Here is a 22,440-nt window from a genome sequence, read left to right on the forward strand (position 1 = left end):
GCGGGCGGGATCCGGTGTCGGCGGCAGCTGCCAGTGCGGCGGGCGCGGGCGCGGAGGAGCGGCCCGCGGGGCCGGCTATTAATAACGCGGCCGCGCAGCCCGGGGTCGCGCAGCCATGGCCAGCCCGGAGCCCCGGCACGGCGGGGACGGCGCCGCCCAGGCCGCGAGGTAGGACGTGCAGGGCCCGCGTCGCCGTCCTGTGGGGTGGGGACGCGGTCGAGCCCCCGCCAGCACCTCTCTCCCGGCGGGGGGTGGTGGGCCGGCCGGGGTGTGCCACTGGCGCCGGGAGGAGCCACGGGAGATGGGGGAGGCCCGGGATCCCCGCTGTGACTCCCGTCCGCTGTGACTCTTTATAGGGCGCCCCCCACCCCCAGTCCCGGGGCTGGGTGGGAATTAACCCTTTCAGACCGGTGTCATCAACCATCAAATGCCATTGGACCAGAGTGGCCAAGGACGCTCCTGGCTTCTTTTATGCCTCACCCCAAATGCAGCTGGAGGTGGAGGCCTCCAGTTGCTGAGTTCACCGTGCGAAAGAGACTTGGTGCAAGGCTGGGCGGCTGCCAGCCGGGAGTTAGGAGTCTGTTCTAGCAGCTTGCTTTCTCCTGTTTGGGGCCTGGGATGAAGGGTGGGGTGGGGAGGGTCCCCCGACCCAGACCAGTAGGGGGCCTTGGTTGCAGGAGCCATGCTCTGGAGTGGAGGCCCTCCCCCAGCCATCCACACTGTGGGCTTACCACCGGTTAGCGGAATAGGGTGGCTTGGGGATTTGGGGCCAGTAGGGAGGATTTCTGCCCCAGGTCAGACTATAGCCCTGAAGAGGTGGAGATGCAAATACACACACCCCATCCTCCTTCAGTGTCACACACAGCCCTAAGCTGAGCTTAGTTTTACACATACAGTCACCTGTACTGCCATATACACTTACAGGTACAGACACAGTCAGATACACACCAACTCATGCCTGCACCGGGTCACAGACACTCCTAGCCACTGCCCGGATGCAGAGTTGGGAGCTGCTGGAGTCCTCTAGGGCCAGGGACAGAGTGGCAGAGGCAGGCTGCTCAGAGTCCAAGGACGCCTGAGATCAGGGGCCCCAGCTGAGCTGGCCCGCCTGGCCCCTAGGCCTCCCATACTCTACATTTCCCCAGCTCCTTACAGAGAGGCAGTGGTATGAGGGCAGCATCCAGGAGAGGCCTGGCATCGTAGGAAATGACAGAGGCAACATCAATGTGTGGAGTAACAGCGCTGCCTGGGAATCAGGAGGACAGGGTTCTACTTCCAGCTTGGCCACTCGACCTTGGGCAAGTTTCCTCTTTGGATCCCAGTTGGCTTCTGCCTGCCTTCCTCCTACACAGCCCCACCCTAGGATCCACAGAGAATGAGAACTATACTTGTCCTTAGGAAACTGACTCTCAGGGGACACTGACACACTGCTATAATACAAAGCACTAAGTGCAAAGATGAGCTACACACAGAGTGCCTTGAGAATGCAATAATGGGTTTGTCTGCGAAATACTTCTCAGGAGAGATGAAGTTTGAACAGGGCTTGAAGGATGAGTAGAAATTTGGGAGTAGGCAAATAAGTATATTTTGTTTTTGCTTTTTTAAGATTTTATTTATTTATTTGAGAGAAAGAGAGCACGCACACAGGTAGGTCGAGGGGCAGAGAGAGAGGGAAAAACAGACTCTTCAGTGAGCAGGGAGCCTGATGCGGGGTTCCATCCAAGGATCCTGGGATCATGACCTGAACCGAAGGCAGCTGCCTAATTGACTGAGCCAGTCAGGACCCCATAGATAAATATATATAAAGATTTATTTACTTACTTACTTACTTATTCATGAGAGACACACAGAGAGAGGCAGACACAGGCAGAGGGAGAAGCAGCCTCCCCTGTAGGAAGCCTGATGCAGGACTTGATCCTAGAACCCTGGGATCACCACCTGAGCCAAAAGCAGACACTCAACCACTGAGCCACCCAGGCGCCCCATAGATAAGTATATTTTGAATGCTAAGCTCAGTTAGACCTGCTATAGCTGTTGTACCTGTTTCAGAACTCATGCCTATTCTGAGAACAGAGTGGGAGAAGGGAGCTCCGTCCAGCTTTGGAGCTGGATGCCATCTTCTCTGGGCTCCACCACTTACTTACAAGTCATGGAACTTTGACTGAGTTCTTTACTCAGTGCTTTGGTTTCCTCACCTACAAAATGGGGGTAAAAGATGAGCATCATATAAATGACTATTTGTGTAAAAGACTTGGAATAGTGCCTTGAACACAGTTATGTCATTCCAGGGAGCATGTGAGGGTTGTCTGCTGAGAAAGCAGGGGCTCTACTGAGGATCAGGATGGGTCTGGTTGGCGAAGCAGGTGCATCCTCCCTGACACTAGGAGCTCTAACCTTTCCAGGTAGTGTAGGATTGTTCTCTAATCAGATGTGGTACAATGAGCTGTATTTTCTCAGCTGGAACCTTTAGACAAAGTGGGCTAGGAGTAGGAGGTGTAAAAGTGTTAACGCATGTTCTGGATTGTCAAGCACTGGGTGGGTGGCAGGGTGTGAGATGAGGCTGAAAAGGTATGTTGGGACCACATCTTTAAGGGCTTTGAATCTATGCTAAGCAGTTGGCTGTCTGTGAGTGAAGTGGTGCAACACAGCTACGTTATAGCAAGCCATGGTGCTTAGAGAATAGACTGGCATGAGAAGGAAGAAAACCTGCTCAAAGGCTGCACACTTGTGCAGGTGTGCGGCAATGATTTGGAGGAGGGCCCTGGCAAGAGGATGAAGAGGGGGCGGAAACTGGAAACTTTCTGAGATAGGTCAGTTCTCAGCAACTTGGCTATGTGGGGGAGAGAAAGAGCTGCTTAAAGGTCATTTGCCTCAAGTGCCTGGATGGCTCAGTGGGTTGAGCGTCTGCCTTTGGCTCAAGTCATGATCTCGGGGTCCCTGGATCTGTCCTGCATTGGGCTCCCTCCTCAGTGGGGAATCTGTTTCTCCCTCTCCCTCTTCTCTTCCCCCTGCTCCTGCTGTCTCCTTCTCCCTCTTAATTAAATAAATAATTTTTATTTAAAAAATATTTATTTATTTGAGAGAGAGAGACAGAGATAGTGACAGAGCACAAACAGGGAGGAGAAGGAGAAGCAGACTCCCTGCTGAGCTGGGAGCCTGATGTGGGGCTGGATCCCAGGACCCTGGAATCATGACCTGAGCCAAAGGCAGATGCTTAACCGACTGAGCCACCCAGGCGCCCCAATAAAAAAAATCTTAAAAAAATAAAAAAAGATTATTTGCCTCATCAACCTGATGTATGGGGATGTACTTCTCTGAGCTGCAGAATACAGGTGTAGCAAGCCCAGGGAGGATAATTTGGGGGCAGTTGAGTTTGAAATGCCAGGTGACACCAGGTGAAAAGATCTAAACAACATCCTTACTGGTAGAGTGATGGGAATGAACCGGGTGACTGTTGAGGCTATATTCAAGTTTTAGGTTTCAGGAGGTTGCATGACGCCAGTGATGTCCAGGGCCTGGTGAAGCCACACTTGTAGTTTCCAGAGGGCCATCGTGAGACACAGAATGGAAAGCCAGGGATTCCTGGGGTGCTAAAGAGGAGGTCAGAATACACAGTGACTTAGAATAAAAATAATCCGAGGGCACCTGGTGGCTCAGTCAGTTAAGCGTCTGACTCTTGATTTTGGCTCAACTCATGATCTCAGGGTTGTGGGATCCAACCCCATGTCAGGTTCTGTACTCAGCATGGAGTCAGCTTGAGATTCTCTCTCTCTCCCTCTGCCTCTGTTCCTCCTACTGCTTATGCATGCTCCCTGTGTCTCTCTCTTTCAAAATAAATAAATAAAATTTAGAACAAAAATAATCTGTAGCGAGGACTTAGAGCTAAGATATAGAGCTTAAAACCTGGACACAAGTAAATTCAAGACAGATAAATTCTTCGATACATGGGGCTTTTCATTTATACTTTATATCCAAAGTAAGTTTCTTGAAAACTCCACCCAAATTTAGACTGTTTTATAACTGGTGCCTGTGGAGTACCTGAGTTCCCTTGAGCAAATTAATCTCTTTTAACCTCAGTTTCTTGATCTGTGAAATGGGGATAATAAATATAACTACCTCATAAAATTGTTATGAGGATTAAATGAGTTGATCAACATTAATCATTCAGAGTAGAGCCTGGTACATATAAGACCTTTATAATTGTAATTTATTGTTATTATTTCCATGGTATTTTGTATTTTCAAAGAATTGCTCAGAGATCAAAGGTAGGTAAGATGCATTTGAAACAGGAAGGACCAAAGCCATCTAAAGGTCAAAGAAACAGGAGAATATTCCTGAACAGGAACTGGTTAAACCAGCAGGTCACTGGCCTCTAGGTTAAGGAGTTTATCAGAATCACAGATTCTGAATTTAAGAGCCTTTGACAGGGGACACCTGGGTGGCTCAGTGGTTGAGTGTCTGCCTTCGACTCAGGTCATGATCCCGGGGTCCTTGGAGACCCCATCGGGTTCCCTGCATGGAGCCTGCTTCTCCCTCTGCCTGTGTCTCTGCCTCTCTCTGGGTGTCTCTCATGAATAAATAAGTAAAATCTTAAAAAGAGAGAGAGAGAGAGAGAGAGACTGAGACTTGGACAGGCCAGAGGATGGGCCAATTCTAACAAGATGAATGAAGTTTTGTTTTATGTTTTGTTTTGGAGAAGGAGAGAGCGGGGGACAGGAAGGGACAGAGGGAGAGAGAGAGAGAATCTCAAGCCAACTCCACACCCAGCACAGAGCCCGATGTGGGGCACAGTCCCACAACTCTGAGATTATAACCTGAGCGGAAATCAAGATTCAGATGCCTCACCAACTGAGCCACCCAGGCACCCCAACAAGATGAATAAAGTTTTATAGAACAAGAGATGTGGTTTAAAAGTATTTGGTGCAACAAAGTCTTAAGGCTTTTAGTCATCTCAGCATTTGCAGACAATATGATAGAGCTGCCCTGAGTTGGCAATATTGACCTTCATCAATAAGAATATAGTGTCCAAAGATTCATTGCTCAGAACACACCTGGGTACTGCTTCCAGTACCCATCCCCAAGGAACAGTGGCAATCTGGAGCCTAGTCAGAAAGAGGTGACCCAAATGAGACTAGACACTGGCATGCATGGAATAATTGAAAGATGTTCGTTTTTCTCGGATGTCTAAAGAACTTTCATGAGCAAGTAGTTACATTTGTTTGATGCTAGGAAGAGGAATCAAGTCTAGGTAAAAATTGCAGACAAGGGGCACCTGGGTGGCACAGTCAAGCATCTGACGCTTGGTTTCAGCTCAGGTCGTGATCTCAGGGTCGTGAGATCAAGCTCCGAGTTGGGCTCTAGGCTCGGCTTGGTTGGAGGTCTCCTTGAGTTTCTCTCTCCTCCTCCTTCTGCTCCTCCCCCCATCCTCCCTCCCTCACTCTCTGAAATAAATAAATCTTTAAAAAAATTGCAGAGCAGATTTTACGTCAACACTAGAATTTTCTTATGACAGTGGAACAAATAGTGGTGGCTCAGGTGTGAGTTTCCTGGCCTCAAAGGTGTGTAAGCAGAGACTAGACAAAGATGTAATGTGGATGCTGTCAGGGGAACTGAGCAAAGGATGTACAGGGGTAGAGGGATGGAGTGGAGGGAGCAGACAAGTGCCGTCTGAAATGTGAGATCCAGGTGTGACCCTAATGGCTCGCAAACCATCCTGGGACCGTGGCTGTCCTCTCACTTTGAGACCTTTCTCTTGCAGGGAACCAAGAGCAGAAGCCAGTTCTCCTGTTGAAGAGGAGAGCTCTGAGTCCCTGCATGAGGTGGGGACTTTGGATCTAGATGCTACTCTGTCTTTGAAGGGGACTTTGAACTTAGATGACATTCTCTATCTGGGGGACACAGGTGACCTCGATGAGATACTCTATGTGGAAGAGTTGGAGAAGCCTGAGGAGACGCTGTACATTGAGGAGACCAGGCAGCCAGGTGAAGCCCTGGGCACGGATGAACCTGTGAACCCAGAGGAGATCCTGTATGTGGAAGAGCCCACGAAGCCAGAAAAGATCACAAGCCCAGAGCAGACCAGTGATGAGGGAGAGATGGTCACGAGCGAGGAGAAAGCTAGCCCTGAGGAAGGCCTCAGTGCCGGGCCTAGTCCCAGCACAGAGAGCCTGAGCATAGAGGACCTAGAGTTGCTAGAGGAGCGTTTCCAGCAATGCGTCCAAGCTGTGGCCCACCTGGAAGAGGAGAGGGATCAGCTCATCCACGAGCTCGTATTGCTCCGGGAACCGGCCCTCCAGGAGGTACAGCAAGTCCATCAGGACATCCTAGCTGCCTACAAACTGCATGCCCAGGCGGAGCTGGAGAGGGATGCGCTAAGGGAGGAGATCCGGCTGGTCAAGCAGAAGCTGTTCAAGGTGACGAAGGAGTGTGTGGCCTACCAGTACCAGCTGGAGTGCCGCCGGCAGGACGTGGCCCAGTTTGCCGAGCTGCGGGAGGTGCTGACGACGCGGGCAGCTCAGCTCTCGGAGGAACTGGCCCAGCTCCGGGATGCCTATGAGAAGCAGAAGGAGCAGCTACGGCAACAGCTAGAAGCACCTCCGAGCCAGAGGGATGGGCACTTTCTTCAGGAGAGCAGACGGCTCTCTGCCCAGTTTGAGAACCTCATGGCCGAGAGCCGCCAGGGCCTGGAGGAAGAGTATGAGCCTCAGCTGCTGCGCCTCCTAGAGAGGAAAGAAGCTGCGGCCAAAGCGCTGCAGAAAACCCAGGCCGAAATCCAAGAGATGAAGGAAGCTCTGAGACCCCTGCAGGCAGAGGCCCGGCAGCTCCACCTGCAGAACAGGAACCTGGAGGACCAGATCACACTCGTGAGGCAAAAGCGAGATGAGGAGGTGCAGCAGTACAGGGTAGGCCCAATGGGCGTGGACAGGAGTGCAGCCCTTTAGCCTGGGGAAGGAAAAGGTGACCCGGCCTTCTGCGGGGGCCTCTCCTGTGTAGCAGGAACAGCTTATTACTTGGGGCGTCCACTCACTCCACTCTTCATTGCACTCAGTCAGGCCTGTGCCAGGGGCTGAAAAACGTCTGCACTCCTAGTGTACGCAGCCCTCCCAACACCATGGGTCATTGTATCCTCTCGTTGATCCTCCAAATCAAGTATTATCACTTTCATAGATGAGGAGAGTGAGCCGTGGAGTTTTGCACTCTGGTCTTACCAACCCTGAATATCTCAGTGCACTTTCCATGGTACAGTTTTCCAATTCTACATGATTCCTGCTTGGGTACAGAGAGCCAGAGGGGCTGAGGCTAGGTGGGATGGTCCTTCTCTCCCTCCCTGCATATTCATCCTCAAATCCCACCTGTCTGATCTCTGCCTGAAGCTTCCCAGTTTTAAAACTGGGATGAGGGACACCTGGCTGGCTCTGTTCAGTAGAGTACACAACTCTTGATCTTGATCTAGAGATTGTGAGTTTGAGCCCCACACTGGGTGTAGAGACTTAAAAAAAAAACAAAACAAAAGTGGGATGAAATCTATAAAGCTCTATTCATTTTCCTTTTTTTAAGAAAAAAATATATTTAAAGATTTTATTCATGAGAGACACACAGAGAGAGAGAGAGAGAGAGAGGCATAGACATAGGCAGAGGGAGAAGCAGGCTCCATGAAGGGAGCCTGACATGGGACTCGATCTTGGGTCTCCAGTATCACACCTGGGGCCGAAGGCGGCACTAAACCACTGAGCCACCCGGGCTGCCCCAGAAAAAAATATTTTATTTGTTTGAGAGAGAGAGAGAGAGAACACATGAGCAGGGGGGAGAGGGAGAAACAGGCTCCACACTGAGCAGGGAACCCTACATAGGGCTCGATTCCAGGACCCCAGGGATCATGACCTGAGCCAGAGGCACTTAACTGACTGAGCCACCCAGGCACCCCTTTTTCCTTTTTTGTGCATTATCACCATTTCACTTATATTTGAGTTACTTCTGATTAAGTGTGAGCCAGTTCTAATCTCTTTATAAACAAAGTGGGATATAAATACTAAGTGAAAACAATATTTTGTCTCTCTCTCCCACAGACTGTGAGCTTTCAGAAGGGAGTATGGTTTACTTATTTCTGCCACTCCAGCTCGGAGTTAAATGCTGATGTAAGCAATCCTGACCACTGTGAGAGCCTTTTAGAGGAGTATTTTCATCTTTTGAAACACATAGTCCTTTGGACAAACTTAAAAAGCTTACACCCCTCCGCTTTTGATACATCCTTCAAGGAACAGACTTCTGTTGAAAATAGCTGCATTCACTTCACTCAAGATTATCAAGCTTTCTGGAGCTTGTATTATGAAAGCAATGGGGTTTTTTGGGCTTAATAATGAATGTACGTGGGTACTATCCTCAATCCTCTCTCCCACTGTGTTTTTATTGGTTCACAATCTAGTGAAAGAGCTCCCCTCCACCCCCAAATGAATACTATCCTCAATATCTTGTACTCAGACATTACATTAATAATTATAATGCAGGGGAGAAAATACCACATAATTTAAGAGAGGTGCAGGTAAGAATGCTATAGAAATTATTTTAGTTATCAGTTAAATTAGAGAACATTTCATGGAAGAACAGGTGTTATTTGAGCTGGGTATTGAAGTTTAGGTAAGATCTTGACCGGTGCTGTCCAAAAGAAATATGCACGCCACACGCAGAATTTTAAACTTCTTTGTAGCCACATTAAGAGTAAAAAGAGGGACACCTGGGTGGCTCAGCGGTTTAGCACCTGCCTTCGGCCCAGGGCGTGATCCCGGCATACCGGAATCGAGTCCCACATTGGGCTCCCTGCATGGAGCCTGCTTCTCCCTCTGCCTGTGTTTCTGCCTCTCTCTGTCTCTCATAAATAAATAAATAAAATCTTAAAAAAAAAAAAAAAAGAGTAAAAAGCAGGCAGCCTGGGTCGCTTGGCGGTTTGCTGCTGCCTTCAGCCCAGGACGTGATCCTGGAGACCCGGGATTGAGTACTGTGTCGGGCTCCCTGCATGGAAGCCTGCTTCTCCCTCTGCCTGTGTCTTTGTCTCTCTCTCTGTGTCTCTCTCATGAATAAATAAAATCTAAAAAAAAAAAAAAAAAAGGTAAAAAGAGGGGTGCCTGGCTGGCCCAGTCGGTTGCATCTACCTTCATTTGGCTCAGGTCGTGATCTTAGGCTCTTGGGATGGACCCCCTGCACCTGGCTCCCTGCTCAGCAGGGAGCCTGCTTCTCCCTCTTCCTCTACAGCTCCCCCTGTTTGTGCTCTAATAAATTAAAAAAAGAATCTTAAAAAAAAGTAAAAAGAAATAGGTGAAGGTAATGTATTTAACACAACATATGCAAAATATATAGTGACCTTGCTGCATGTGAGAGGTGAAAAACTGAAAGGTGATTTGAACTGTAAAGGTAGGTTGGGGCAGATTATATTGGACTCTGAAATCCAGGAGACTAGGGAATGTGGATTTCATTCAGTAGTCAGCTGTATCAGTAGAGGTATTTGATTCAAGGGAATAACATGATTGCCTCTCTTTTAGAAAAAGTAACTGGTGGCATTTTATAGAATGGGCTGGAGACCTAGAAGCTAGAGGACTAATCAGGAAGCTACAATAGGTAAGAGGAAGAAATGGTAGTGGGAATAGGAGGAAGGAGAGGGATGTGAAAACAAATGCAGGATAATTGTGGCCACTGAATGAAGGGGGCAGAGGTGAGAAGTCACAGAGGGTGCAGAGATCTCAGGCAAGGCTAACTGGGACAGTGGTGCCATCAACAGAGAATCCTCTGGGGGAGCTTTTTAATTTTTTCAAGATTTATTATTTATTTTTTAAGAGATGTTCTTTGTTTATTCATGATAGACACACACACATACAGAGAGAGAGAGAGAGAGGCAGAGACACAGGCAGAGGGAGGAGCAGGCTTCCTGCAGGGAGCCCAACAGGAGACTCCATCCTGGGACTCCAGGATCACACCCTGGGCGGAAGGCAGGTGCTTAAACCGCTGAGCCACCCAGGCTGCCTCTCTTTTTAGAGATTTAGCTCATTCATTTGAGAGAGAGTGCACACAAGCAAGAGGAGGAGCAGTGGGAGAGGTTGACTCTCAGAAGCAGACTGTGGTGAGCGCCAAGCCCTATATGGGGCTCAATCCCACAATCTTGAGATCATGACCTGAGCCACTATCAAGAGTCAGACACCCAACCCAATCAACTGAGCCACCCAGGTGCCCCCTCTGGGGGAGTATTCTGACACAAAACTTGGTTGTAGAATTCCACCCCGCTCCTGTGTATTTTCATCACTGGATTTGTTTCAGATCTGATGATCGGTGCAGCTTTCCAAAGATCATTCTATTAAAAACACTCGATGAATGTCTCCTATTGCTATATATATCATAAAGTGAGAATCAAGGTCTAAGTGGGCAAATTCTTTTTTCTGAAATGGCTTCCCAATCTGCTTGCTAAAGGTCACTATGGCATCTACTTTTCAAGGGTACACTTCACTCTTGCAGTTGTATACTTTGTCTATCTGTTCATTCAACAGATACTTAGTGCCTACTTACCATGTGCCAGGCAGTGAGTTAGGTGCTGGCAGAAGAGATGAGAAATAGCAGGGGGAAGTAGTTCCTGCTCTCAAATACCTTATAGTCCAGAAAGGATACCAGATAAAATGAATACATTTCATAATATATAAGGCACTTGATTTTAAGATGCACTGTGACCTGAGATGTTAAAATGTGAAAGCCTTAGCATCAGTGAATTAATATTCTTAAAAAAAAAATTTATTTACGCATGAGAGAGAGAGGCAGAGACACAGGCAGAGGGAGAAACAAGCTCCACGCAGGGAGCCTGATGTGGGACTCAATCCTGGGACTCCAGGATCATGCCCTGAGCCAAAGGCAGATGCTCAATCCCAGCATCCCAAGAATTAATATTCTTCAATGTGATAAGCACTGTAATACTTGTAGGAATAAGGCACAGTACCAGTGAAGTAGGTATAATTAGCCCTGCCTGGGGAAACACAGGGGAAATTTCATGATTAACAATAGCTAGCATGTATTTTTGGTTCTTTACACGTATTGATTCATTTAATCCCTACCCGTCATTAAGATAGGTACTGTGTGAAAAATAGAAAAGAGATGATACAGAGAAGTCATTTGTTCAAGGTTATATGGCTAGGAGGTGATGGAAGGAGGATTCTGACCCTGTGCAGTCTACCTCAAGTTCACATTCAATTTCCACAAGGTGTTTGAACTGAATCTTAAAGATTAAATTCATTGGGTAGACAAGAGAAAGGCATTCCAGGCAGAGGGGACAACTTACCCCAAAGCAGGAAAACAAAAAGACATTAAGGGAAGGGAGTTCCGTGTGGCTGAATCATAAGGAGCGTGAGCAGTAGACTATGTGGCTGGAAAGGTAGATTGGGACCAGACTTTAAAGGGTTTTATGTATTAAGTCAGTGGTTTAAAAAAAAAAAAAAGTCTGGTTTTCAAAAACCAACCAACCAACCAACCAACCACCGGATTTCTCCAGAGCCACATACCCTTTTCCCCAAACAGAATTTTATATGGAATACCAATACATAAAACAGGTCAAACTGAGTAGCTACTTTCTAATTGTGGCAAAGGCACTTCAATATGGTCTCCTCTTGGGATTTCATGGAAAACCGTGAAGAGCCACTATCAGCTTTGCCCCTAAAGAGCTGATAGATATGACAGCAACAAAGCAGTTTTAGGGTATGAGCTCTAAGCCAGTGGCAAATCCTTTTTTTTTTTTTAATTTAAGTAATCTCTACACCCAACATGGGGCTTGAACTCACAACCTCGAGATCAAAAGCTGCTTGAGCAGCCCTTCAGATTCAGCCAGCTAGGCGCCCCTGGCTCTAACACTTCTAACTGGGAAGCTTTGGACAAATTACTTGACCAGTGACTCCACTCCCTTGCATGTAAAATGGGATTAGTAATAATACACATTATAGGGCTGTTGGAAGGTGAGTTAGGTAACATTTGTAAAGCACTTGCAATGGTGCCTGGCACATAGGTACATACTCTTAAAAGTAGCAGTGGGCAGGAGTTGAATGAATTGAAAGAGTCCAGGAAGACAACTTAAACCTCATGAGGGAGAGAGTGTAAGATATGTGAAGTAAAAGGGGTAGGATCTGGTGATTAGTGCAGAAGGTGGTATAAGGAATTGACCAAGAATGTTGTCCAAGTTTTTAAACTGAAATTGGTAGGTTGTTTATGCTAAACTATGGAATGTTTACTATCTACATATTTCACATCAAGGCATTATGCATAGGGTGCTGGGCAGGAACCTACAACCTGGGAGTGAGACATGAATAAAAAAGATAAATAGTAATGTAATATAGCAGATGCCATCTCAGTGACAGACATGGAAGGAGTAAAGGCAGAGATCTGTGAATGTGTCAAGCTAGAGCAGTGCTGTCCAATAGAAGCATCATGCAAAACACAGATGGCATTTAAAATTTTCTAGTAGCCACATTAAAATAACCAGGTGAAATATTTCACTTCATATATACAAATATTATTTCAATATGGAGTCAATATAAAAATGTGAGGTATTTTATTTTTTGGTGCCAAGTCTTAGAAATCTGCTGTGTATTTATACTTAGAAGTACATGTCAATCCAGACCAGCCATATTTCCAGTGCTTGATAGCCATGCGTTGCCAGTAGTGGCTTTTTTTTTTTTTAAGATATCATTTATTTAGGGATGCCTGGATGGCTCAGTGGTTGAGCGTCTGCCTTTGGCCCAGGACGTGATCCCAGAGTCTCAGGATTGAGTCTCACATCGGGCTTTCTGCATGGAGCCTGCTTCTCCCTCTGCCTATGTCTCCACTTCTGTGTCTCTCATGAATAAATAAAATCTTTAAAAAACAGAAATAACAAGTGACAAATCCCAAATGAAGGAAATGTCAGACTTTAAAATATCACAAGAGACTTCTTTTTATGACAAGATGCAAATCTTTTTAAAACCTAGGTGAACTGGAACGTTTCCAATATAAATATAACAAAAACAACAACAACAAAAAAAAAACTTACCCATTTTGGCCTAAACGGAAAAAGAAAATCCAAACTGAAAACGTACAATAGAAATATAAAAAGTATTTAAAGAGTGTTACTAAGGTTTAAAACAACCCAACAACAAAATCTTTTTTTTTAAGATTTTATTTATTCATGAGAGGCACAGAAAGGCAGACAGGCAGAGGGAGAAACAGGCTCCCCGCAGTGAGCCTGATGCAGAACTCGATCCCAGGACTCCGGGATCAGGACCTGAGCCAAAGGCAGGTGCTCAACCACTGAGCCACCCAGGTGTCCCCTAGTAGTGGCTTCCATACCACACAGTGCAGTCTAGAGGAAAGTGTTCACATGAAAGAGTAACGGAGGTTGTAGTGAGAGGTAGGGGTCAAACTAGAGGGGGTCTGAATGCCAGACTCAAGAGGTGGAAAGCCTTTGAAAGACTGAGAAGATAAAGCAATTTTTAGAATGTTAATCTAGTGGAGCTACACAATATTAGGACTGGAGATTGTCTTTAATGCAGGTCACTCTAGCAATATTTACTTCATTCTTTGTTCCTGTCAATTTATCACTGATGGTACAAACACCCTTCCCCTTGCTGGATTATCTAAGGAAGGCTTGGGAAATTAGGGCACAGACACATGCAGACGCTTCCCTTCAGAAGACAGGCTTAGATGGTAAGGCTGCATCTCTGTGTGGTGCCGAAGTGTGGCTAAGGCACTAAAAAAAAGGCCTTTTGACAAGGTTGATGAAAGTTGAGATTCAGACAGAGTATCAAACACTGCAGACTGATGGGCCACAGGTATATCAAGGATGACTCAGAGAACAAATTATTTAGATCCTTCTAATAACAGCATGTACCCAAACTGGATTCCTGTCTTATTATTCTTCAAAATCTGAGGTGAAGTCATTACCCCTTTAAATAGGCCTTCCAACTTCAATCTTCCCTTCCTTCTCCTTCATGCTTCCTAAGGATCCACGCCAACTAGCAACTATGCCAGAACTGATTTGCAGACATCTTCCTTACCTCACTCCTCAGGCATTAATCCTAGGCAGAGACAGTTTACAGAATGTATCCTGTCTGGTTTTGGGAGAATGGGAAGCGGACAGTTATCTGAAGGTGCCTGAGGGCCTCCAGGGCATAGCTTCTTCATCTTCCAACTTAGCACTTTGGAATGCATTCAGTCTTTTAGTGTAATGAGTACAGGATATAGAAAATTAACAATTACGACAGCCAACATCCTAATAAAGCACCTATTTGCATAGGATGTTACAGTTAAGTACTAGGTAGAGCTATCTTGGACTTCAAGGAGGTTTAAATACAAAACTCATTATTTACTGTTTTTCCTGTTAACAACTGGACTTCTAGTTGAACTCTCCTAGAATTACAGTTAATAATGGCTTATAAAGAACTGTTTTTTTTTTTTTAAGCAGGCTCCACACCCACCATGGGGCTCGGACTCAGAACCCTGAGATCAAGAATGGCATGTGCCACCCACTGAGCCAGTCAGGAGCCCGAAGACTTAGCTTCTTTTTTTATTTTATTTTAAATTTATTTTTTTTTAATTTTTATTTATTTATGATAGAGAGAGAGAGAGAGAGAGGCAGAGACATAGGCAGAGGGAGAAGCAGGCTCCATGCACCAGGGGCCCGACGTGGGATTCGATCCTGGGTCTCCAGGATCGCACCCTGGGCCAAAGGCAGGCGCTAAACCACGCGCCACCCAGGGATCCCTAGCTTCTTTTTTTAAAAAAATATTTATTGGGGCGCCCAGGTGACCCAGCGGTTAAGCGTCTGCCTTCGGCCCAGGGTGTGATCCTGGAGACCTGAGATCAAGTCCCACGTCGGGCTTCCTGCATGGAGCCTGCTTCTCTGTCTGCCTGTGTCTCTCTGCCTCTCTCCCTGTGTCTCTCATGAATAAATAAAATGTCAAAAAAAAAAAAATTAAAAAAAAATTTATTCATGAGAGACAGAGAGAGAGAGAGGCAGACACAGAGGGAGAAACAGGCTCCATGCAGGGAGCCCGATGTGGGACTCGATCCCAGGTCCCCAGGATCAGGCCCTGGACTAAAGGTTGCGCTAAATCGCTGAGCCACCCGGGGTGCCCACTTAGTTTCTTTTACCTTAAATTGTTTAAGTTGCAGGATGATACAAAAACGGATTATCCTAACAGAAACAAACTTGTACAGAGCCAGAGGTCCAAAAAACTCTCAGCACACCAACTAAAAGACCAAAATCCTCCCCCACACTTAAAACTGCAAAACAAATTCAAGTCCCTCTGAGCATCCACCCACCCTTTGTAGGATTCTGTTAAACAGTAGTCATCCGAGGGAACAGACAAGACTTCTTTCAGGGAAGTCACCATTTGCAAAAGCAGGATCGCTTTGTTCAAACACCTCTTTGAACCTTTCTCAATCTCCATACCAGTGTGAAGATTAAACCATGTGTAAGAAAGAGCTTCATCAACTTTAACGGACAGTTTGTTTTTATTGTTCTGCTCATTAGAGATGTTCTTGGCCCTCTCACTGCAGGAACAGCTGGAGGAAATGGAAGAACGACAGAGGCAGTTAAGGAGCAGTGTGCAACTCCAGCAGCAGAAGAACAAAGAGATGGAGCAACTGAGGATCAGCCTTGCTGAAGAGCTCTCCACTTATAAGTCAGTTTTTGCTGCTCCTCAGATCTTAACTGACACTGGCTGAGGGGATGGTGGGAAGGGTAGATGTTGCTCAGGGGAAATTCCATTTAACAGGGAAAAGTGAAAAAATGACTTGGAAATGATTCTCAACTTGTGCTCATCCATGACAGATGGAAAATGGTTCTTTTTTAAAAGGGCTATGCTACCCAAGAGCCTGGGACAGGCTGACGTTCTCACTTCTCAGGCAGGTGGAATGGAGACCCAATCTCAAGGTGATCCTTGAGGGTTCAAGAGTGGTGTTTGCATTGTTGCTGCTCCTAACTTAATACTAATGCCTTTAGGAATAACACACGCCTCCACATTTTGCCAGGTTTAAGCATTTGGGGGTCACTTGGAATGTTTCAGTTTCTAGCAGGACCCAAATAAGCTCTAGCTATCACCAGGAATTCTGTAATGGGATGACACACCTGGCCTCTGTACATTCCTTTTCCTTGGCCTATCCTACCCCATCTGCTATTCATAAACGGTTTCCTTAGAATAGCAGAGAAGGCAGTTATGCTACCTAATTCAGACTATGACAAAGAGGCCAAAAGGCTAAATTAATCTAAGTCATAAAAAGGCTCAAGTGGGTGTTGTTTATAGCCTGAGGGACAGGCTATATTATTGGTCAATATATGAAACAATACATCTATCCATTAATTTCTTTGTATACTAATGTTCTTATATTCTTATAAAGTCCTAGATTCTCTTGGATAAAGAAACTAAGGATAAAAAAAGGTCTGGGTCTAAAAAAAAAAAAAGGTCTGGGTCAAGTTGCATTACTAGACAGACAGATGCCCATAAATTTTATTCTTAGTTTCATTAACCTTGTGTCTTGGATACAAACTCACAAATAACACTTATATTTTTCCTAACTTACTAGCATTTTCTTTAACTGTGTTTTATCCAGGCATGACTGATTTGTTTTGTGGGGAGCTTAGAGAACCTTTTAATTGAGGAAAATGGTATGTTAAACCCCTTTGTGTGGATCAGAGGAAAAGTCCAATAGGGAAAGGGCAACAACTCATCTTAAGAAAGCAAACTACAGAATCCTAGTTATTATTAATACCCATGTAAAAAAAAAAAAAAAAAAAAAAAAAAGAAAAAAGAAAAGGAAAAAAAAATACCCATGTAAGATTATCCCGGGCAGAGAAAACCTCTAGTTAGTCCCTCCCATCACCACCACATAGTTTACCATTCATTGTTTTGCAGATAGGAGGCACTCCAATAGGCATTTGGTGAGGGGAAATGCATCCCTTATTATATGTAAACCACACTCCAACAATCTCTCCCCAACTGAGCCAGCACTAATCAAACTTCAGAAGTTCGCTGTGATAGGGACACCTGGGTGGCACAGTGGTTGAGCGGCTGCCTTCAGCTCAGGGTGTCTACTTTTGGCTCAGGGTGAGGTCCCAGATCCTGGGATCCCGACATTGGTTCCCTGTGGGGAGCCTGTTTCTCCCTCTGCCTATGTCTCTCATGAAAAAAATAAAATCTAAAAAAAAAAAAAAAAAAGATATAGTAACCTATATTAAGAAAGAAGAAAAATACTTGTTAAAAAAAAAAGTTCATTGTGATAAACTTTATACTGTATTGTTTCAAGTTGCACAACGTATAAACTTATTCTTTTTTCTTTTCTCAACCTTACAGGGGCTGTTTAGAAACATATGGCCGAATCTGTAACCCAGAAACAAGAACAAAAAACTTCTTAGCAAAGGATCACTAAGTACCCTTTGGACATACTTTTTTCCAGAGAAGGGAGTGCCAGGGACTTGGCAAGCAATTCACCCTGGGAAAGTTACAAATACTGGCTGACTTGTTTAAAAAGATTCAAAGGCTGGCTGGAGGTAGAACATCATCAGTCACAGATTTAGGTGGAGTCTATTTCATAGGCTGCTGGTACCAATCTCGATGTGCATAGGGATGGAAAAATGACACTTCTGTTCTCTGGCAGTAATCCCCACATGCCCAGACTAAAGGATGGATATATGCACACACTTTAGTGTTGTAAAGAATGTATCTTGGCTTGTGTTGACCCAAAACAAAAATCTTTTTTTGGAGCACAGGTAGGGTCAAAAAGGCAGCCAATTTTCATTATATGATTTACAATTTGAATTCTTTTGTGCCATGAGCATTGGACTTTAAAATGAATCCTTTTACAAAGTTTAAGTCTGTGTGGGCTCATATGGCTTATTCCTAATTGTGTTGAGATAATTTTCACTGCACTCTTTTAGGACTACAGACTTGGAAAGAGAAACCAATCTGGATTTGAACCTAAAGGTTTAAGGATTTTCCCAAAGACTGTGCTTCATGAAAATGATTTTGGGTCAGGGTGACTGGCAAAAAAACAGGCATTTTATTTGGTTATGGCACTTGGTGATAAAGGCTTGTATTAGGAGCCTATTATATGTAACCTCTAAATACAGGCCCCAGTGAAAAACATACTGGGGAGATTCAACCTCTATGGGAAAAGGTTCAAACACCTTTTCCCCATTTAAAGTTTGCCTTAAATGCTCTCTGCCACATTGCCTTTGACAGTCTTGAAAGTCCAAGTAGTTCTCTAGGGAGAGAAATTTCAAAAAGATGTTATATTAGCAAAGACTAATCCATGTATCTCTGGTTCAGTGTTTTATGTCTGGCACTTTCCCTGGGAAGGAGTAAAGCTCTTTTCTATATAGCTCTGGATCTATCATATTTAATTCTGCTCTTGATAGTCAAAGACCATACACAGTAACTGCCCTCTGAACAACTCTTCAGGAAGCCAGACAGGTGTTTGATGAATGTTATATACCCAATAAAACCCACTGGCATGGGGTTACGTAGAAAAGCAATTTATTCCATTATAAGCACTTACACAGTTAGTCATGGAGAGTAACAGGCCTGCTGGTGAAACAGGTCACCCAAAATAGAGATGGTACCAAACTAGTGGTCAAGGACTAACTCCTAAAAAAAAAAAAAAAAGCAACTCTTATCCAGGATTAATTTAATTTTAAAAACAAATACAAGCTATCAATTCACTCTTCTCAACTCAACTGGACAGTCTACCTGTGGTATAACTGTCAGGTAAAAACATACATCTTTACAACTTGGTGGTCCCAAGTTTTTAAAAAAAACCATTTCACAGAAAGGAAAGAAATATGAAAACAGCTCAAGAAATACACTAACAAGCAAAAATATATGGGGAAAGAGGAACACATAGTTTTGACTTAACTGAAGAAACTGAGAGGAGACTGGTCTACATAGGAAAATGTGCATCCTGGAAAGTCAGGTGTGAAGTTTTTAGAATAGGAATTTATATGACTTGAATCTCCCCTATTTCCTGAATAAAAACGACATCTTGTGGTATTTATACTTCATGGCTCAGACACCTACCTCACTTGGCTCTATTCCTTCCTCACTTTAGCCTTTACTTAAAGGAGTCTGAAAAACTTGGGGATATGGCCTAAGAAGAAAAATAACCACACACAATATTCCCCTTTCTGTGGCTACTTTAGACCTTTGTTACTAGAAAATTCCTGAAGAAAATTTAAATATAAGTCTGTGGCTTTAGTGAATCAAGTCCCCCAGTTAATATTTAGAAAACACCCTCTGTTTGGGCTAATAACATTGTTGATGGTACCTATCACAGAGGGATAGCCAAACAAAGTCTGTGTCTCAAAACCAGTGTTAAATCAATCTCAGGGTTGAGAGGAAAAAAAAAGGGGAGTCTAAAATCACAAGAAGTGCAGACATATCTAGGATCCTTGTCCTTCTGGATCCACGCTTCCTTCAGGGTCTTCATCATTATAAATGTTCTCTGCCTGCCCAAAAACAAGAAACAGAGAAAAGGGTATTTAGTAAACATGAAGAATCATTCTTGAAGTTAAAGTTTCAAAAACAGACTAGGCCAGGGAGACAGATTGTGAGCCATAATCTCTGTATCAACTATTCAACTCTGCAGTTGCTGTATGAAAGCAGCCATGGACCATCTGAAAAAGAATGGGTATGGATGGCTGTGTTCCAGTAAAAGCAGGCAGCTGGCCCACAGGCCAACTAGATTAGGACATTCCCACAAAACTGAAGTATGGTTACTATTTGTCTTGATACTTAACCTTCAGGTGTCCTTCTACTAGATATTATTCACAAGAGTCAAGAAGTAAAAACAAACACATGTCCATCAAATGACCAATGAATAAAAATGTTACGTGGCAATAACAAAAAGCTAGTCATGTATTGCATTATTTCATTTCTAATAAATGTCCAGAACAGACAAATCCACAAAGTAGACTGGGGGGAAAGCATTCATTAAGAGCCCTCCCAACCATAGGTTTCAAAACTCAATTTATAAATATCTTAAAAAGAAAATTGCTCTAGCATAAAATAAACTATTTCTGTTATTTGATGAAAAACTTGCATCCAAAGGCATAATCTTAATATAGAGAAAATACTTTTACTTGGGCCGAGTTAACTGTTCTTAGTTACCATCTACTGTGCACAAATCACGAGGCTATGTGCTACAAAGGATGGGAGAATCTTATCTTTAAAGAGCTTGTGATCTGACTGCAGGAACAGGAAGGAATAAAACCGTGTAATGTTTTTTTTTTCTTTTTTTTTTTCTGTGTAATGTTTCTTTCTTTTTTTTTAAGAAAAGTTTTTTTTTAATTTTTATTTATTTATGATAGTCACACAGAGAGAGAGAGAGAGAGAGAGAGAGAGGCAGAGACACAGGCAGAGAGAGAAGCAGGCTTCATGCACTGGGAGCCCGATGTGGGATTCGATCCCAGGTCTCCAGGATTGCGCCCTGGGCCAAAGGCAGGCGCCAAACCGCTGTGCCACCCAGGGATCCCCTGTGTAATGTTTCTTGATGACACTGTCCTTTTCACCCAACTGGGTATCTAAAATTTTAATTCAACCCTGATACTAACTACACCTGAAAGTAATGTCAGACTCCACAGGTTTAAGGGCCTAGTCCCACAAGACTGTTATCCTCACTTCAGAGGCCTGTGTCAAGCCCTGAGTGTCCAGACTATCCATGCATTTCTGTCCAACTTGGCTATATAAACTCAGGGGTTTCAACAACAGGCCACCCCCCACCCTGCCAGTGTAGGTTTGATAATTTGCTGGAATGACTCTCAGAATCATGAAAATGCTTTACTTACTATTACCAGTTTACTATATAGCTTCCAATTCGGAAACAGTCAAATGGCAGTGATGCAAAGGGCAAGGTGATGAATACGGAGCTTCTCTATCTCCATAAATTCATTGAATCAAGAGATTAAAGAGAGCCTTTTCAAGAGTTTTTACAGCTCAATACCTTCTGTGAAGGGGGGGGTGGGGATGGGGTGACACGACTGAAGAGTTCTCCCAACTGTTTTTTTCAGGAGACCAATCCCATCCTGAGGCCTTCCAGAGGCCCCAAAGTTACCTCCTTAGCTTAAACTCAGGTATGGCCAAAAGGGGCTCCTTAAAAACAGACTCCTACCACTTAGACAACCTTAAGGGTTTTAGGATCTTGGACAAACACTGAATATTCACTTGTTTAACAATTCTATTGTTCTTTTACCACTATTCTAAAAACACGGAGCAAAAGAACAAACTGGCCTGAAGATGATGTAGTTCAATATCCTGCAACATTCCACAGCAACTAAAATAGGTTTAATTGACAGGCTATCCCAAGGCAGCACATATCACCCTCCTGTCAGAACTCTTAACTTTAGGGGCACCTGCGTAGCTCAGTTGGTTAAAAGACTGCCTTTGGCTCAGGATATGATCTCAGGGTCCTGGGATTGAGGCCCATCTGAGGACATTGGTCTCGCTGCTCAGTGGGGAGCCCACTTCTCTTTCTCCCTTTGCCCCCCACCCCACACATGTGTGCATAAATAAAATCTTAAAAAATGTTTAAAGAGCTCTTAACTTTTTATATTAATTATCTATGCATATATTACAAGGAAAAAGGTGAGGTAGATTTTCTGTTTATATGTGTAATACGTACTTATTATTACAAATCGTAATAGTGATAGGTATATAAAGAAATCCAAAGGGCAGCCTGGGTGGCTCAGCAGTTTAGCGCTGCCTTCAGCCCAGAGCATGATCCTGGAGATCCAGGATCGAGTCCCATGTCGGGTTCCCTGCATGGAGCCTGTTTCTCCTGCCTGTGTCTCTGCCTCTCTCTCTGTGTATCTCATGAATAAATAAATAAAATCTTTAAAAAAAAAAAAAAGAAATAAAAAAACTCCCTAAATATACCAATCTTATGGCAAAGAGCCTCCTAAATAATTACATATAATTAAATTCAAGACTAGCTATAATAATATGAGGGATTATAAAATGCTATTTATTGTCCAACGATCTGCTTTTTTCCCTACTTCATGTCATGAATATCTTATGAAAACGAAGCATATTTCTTTTGGATATATAACATTTCAAAGTATGGATATACTATGTAACTTGTTAATCTCATAAGCCACAAAAACTCATTTTTTTCCTTTCCATTTCTTTTTCTTTTTCTTTTCAAGATTTTATTTATTTATTTATTTATTTATTTATTATTATTTATTATTATTAATGAATGAGTGACACACAGAGAGAGGCAGAGACACAGGCAGAGGGAGAAGCAGGCTCCATGCAGGGAGCCCGATGTGGGACTTGATCCCTGGACTCCAGGACCATGCCCCGGGCAGAAGGCAGCACTAAACCGGTGAGCCACTCAGGGATCCCCTTTCTTTTCATTTCTTTAACTTTGATTAATAGTGCTATTCTTCAAGAG

At 44.3% G+C, this 22,440-nt stretch overlaps 2 protein-coding genes across 8 annotated transcripts in view; one reads left to right on the plus strand and one right to left on the minus strand.

Moving 5' to 3' along the window:
- Positions 1-19,895, plus strand: SYNC (syncoilin, intermediate filament protein). Of its 6 annotated transcripts, none has more exons than XM_025448090.3 (6): positions 1-168; positions 5,759-6,902; positions 8,067-8,135; positions 15,553-15,677; positions 15,852-15,928; positions 17,346-19,895. In XM_025448090.3, exons 1-6 carry the CDS (start codon positions 116-118, stop codon positions 17,354-17,356), a joined length of 1,479 nt encoding a protein of 492 aa, XP_025303875.1. In that variant the 5' UTR covers positions 1-115; the 3' UTR covers positions 17,357-19,895. The 6 variants fall into 6 exon arrangements, with proteins under 6 accessions (XP_025303875.1, XP_025303879.1, XP_025303877.1 ...); XM_025448094.3 differs by lacking the exon at positions 15,852-15,928 and adding an exon at positions 16,606-16,660 and having other exon boundaries at positions 2-168; XM_025448092.3 differs by lacking the exon at positions 15,852-15,928 and having other exon boundaries at positions 6-168.
- RBBP4 (RB binding protein 4, chromatin remodeling factor) overlaps positions 18,506-22,440 on the minus strand; it is a 22,428-nt gene continuing 18,493 nt past the window's right edge. For both annotated transcript variants that reach the window (XM_025448097.3, XM_049104830.1), the window contains exon 12: positions 18,506-19,495. In XM_025448097.3, the coding sequence (XP_025303882.1) occupies positions 19,430-19,495 (66 nt within the window). In that variant the 3' untranslated portion in view covers positions 18,506-19,429. The remainder of the gene's footprint in view (positions 19,496-22,440) is intronic.

Source organism: Canis lupus, chromosome 2 (assembly GCF_003254725.2).
Source record: "Canis lupus dingo isolate Sandy chromosome 2, ASM325472v2, whole genome shotgun sequence".
Classification (NCBI taxonomy): Eukaryota; Metazoa; Chordata; class Mammalia; order Carnivora; family Canidae; genus Canis; species Canis lupus.

Coding starts and splice junctions, on each gene's coding strand:
- SYNC (XM_025448090.3), top strand. CDS start 116: ATGGCCAGCCCGGAGCCCCGGCACGGCGGGGACGGCGCCGCCCAGGCC. Junction 8,136..15,552: donor GCTCGGAGTTAAATGCTGAT/GTAAGCAATCCT, acceptor CTCTCACTGCAG/GAACAGCTGGAGGAAATGGA. Junction 15,678..15,851: donor GAAGAGCTCTCCACTTATAA/GTCAGTTTTTGC, acceptor CTTTTTTAAAAG/GGCTATGCTACCCAAGAGCC.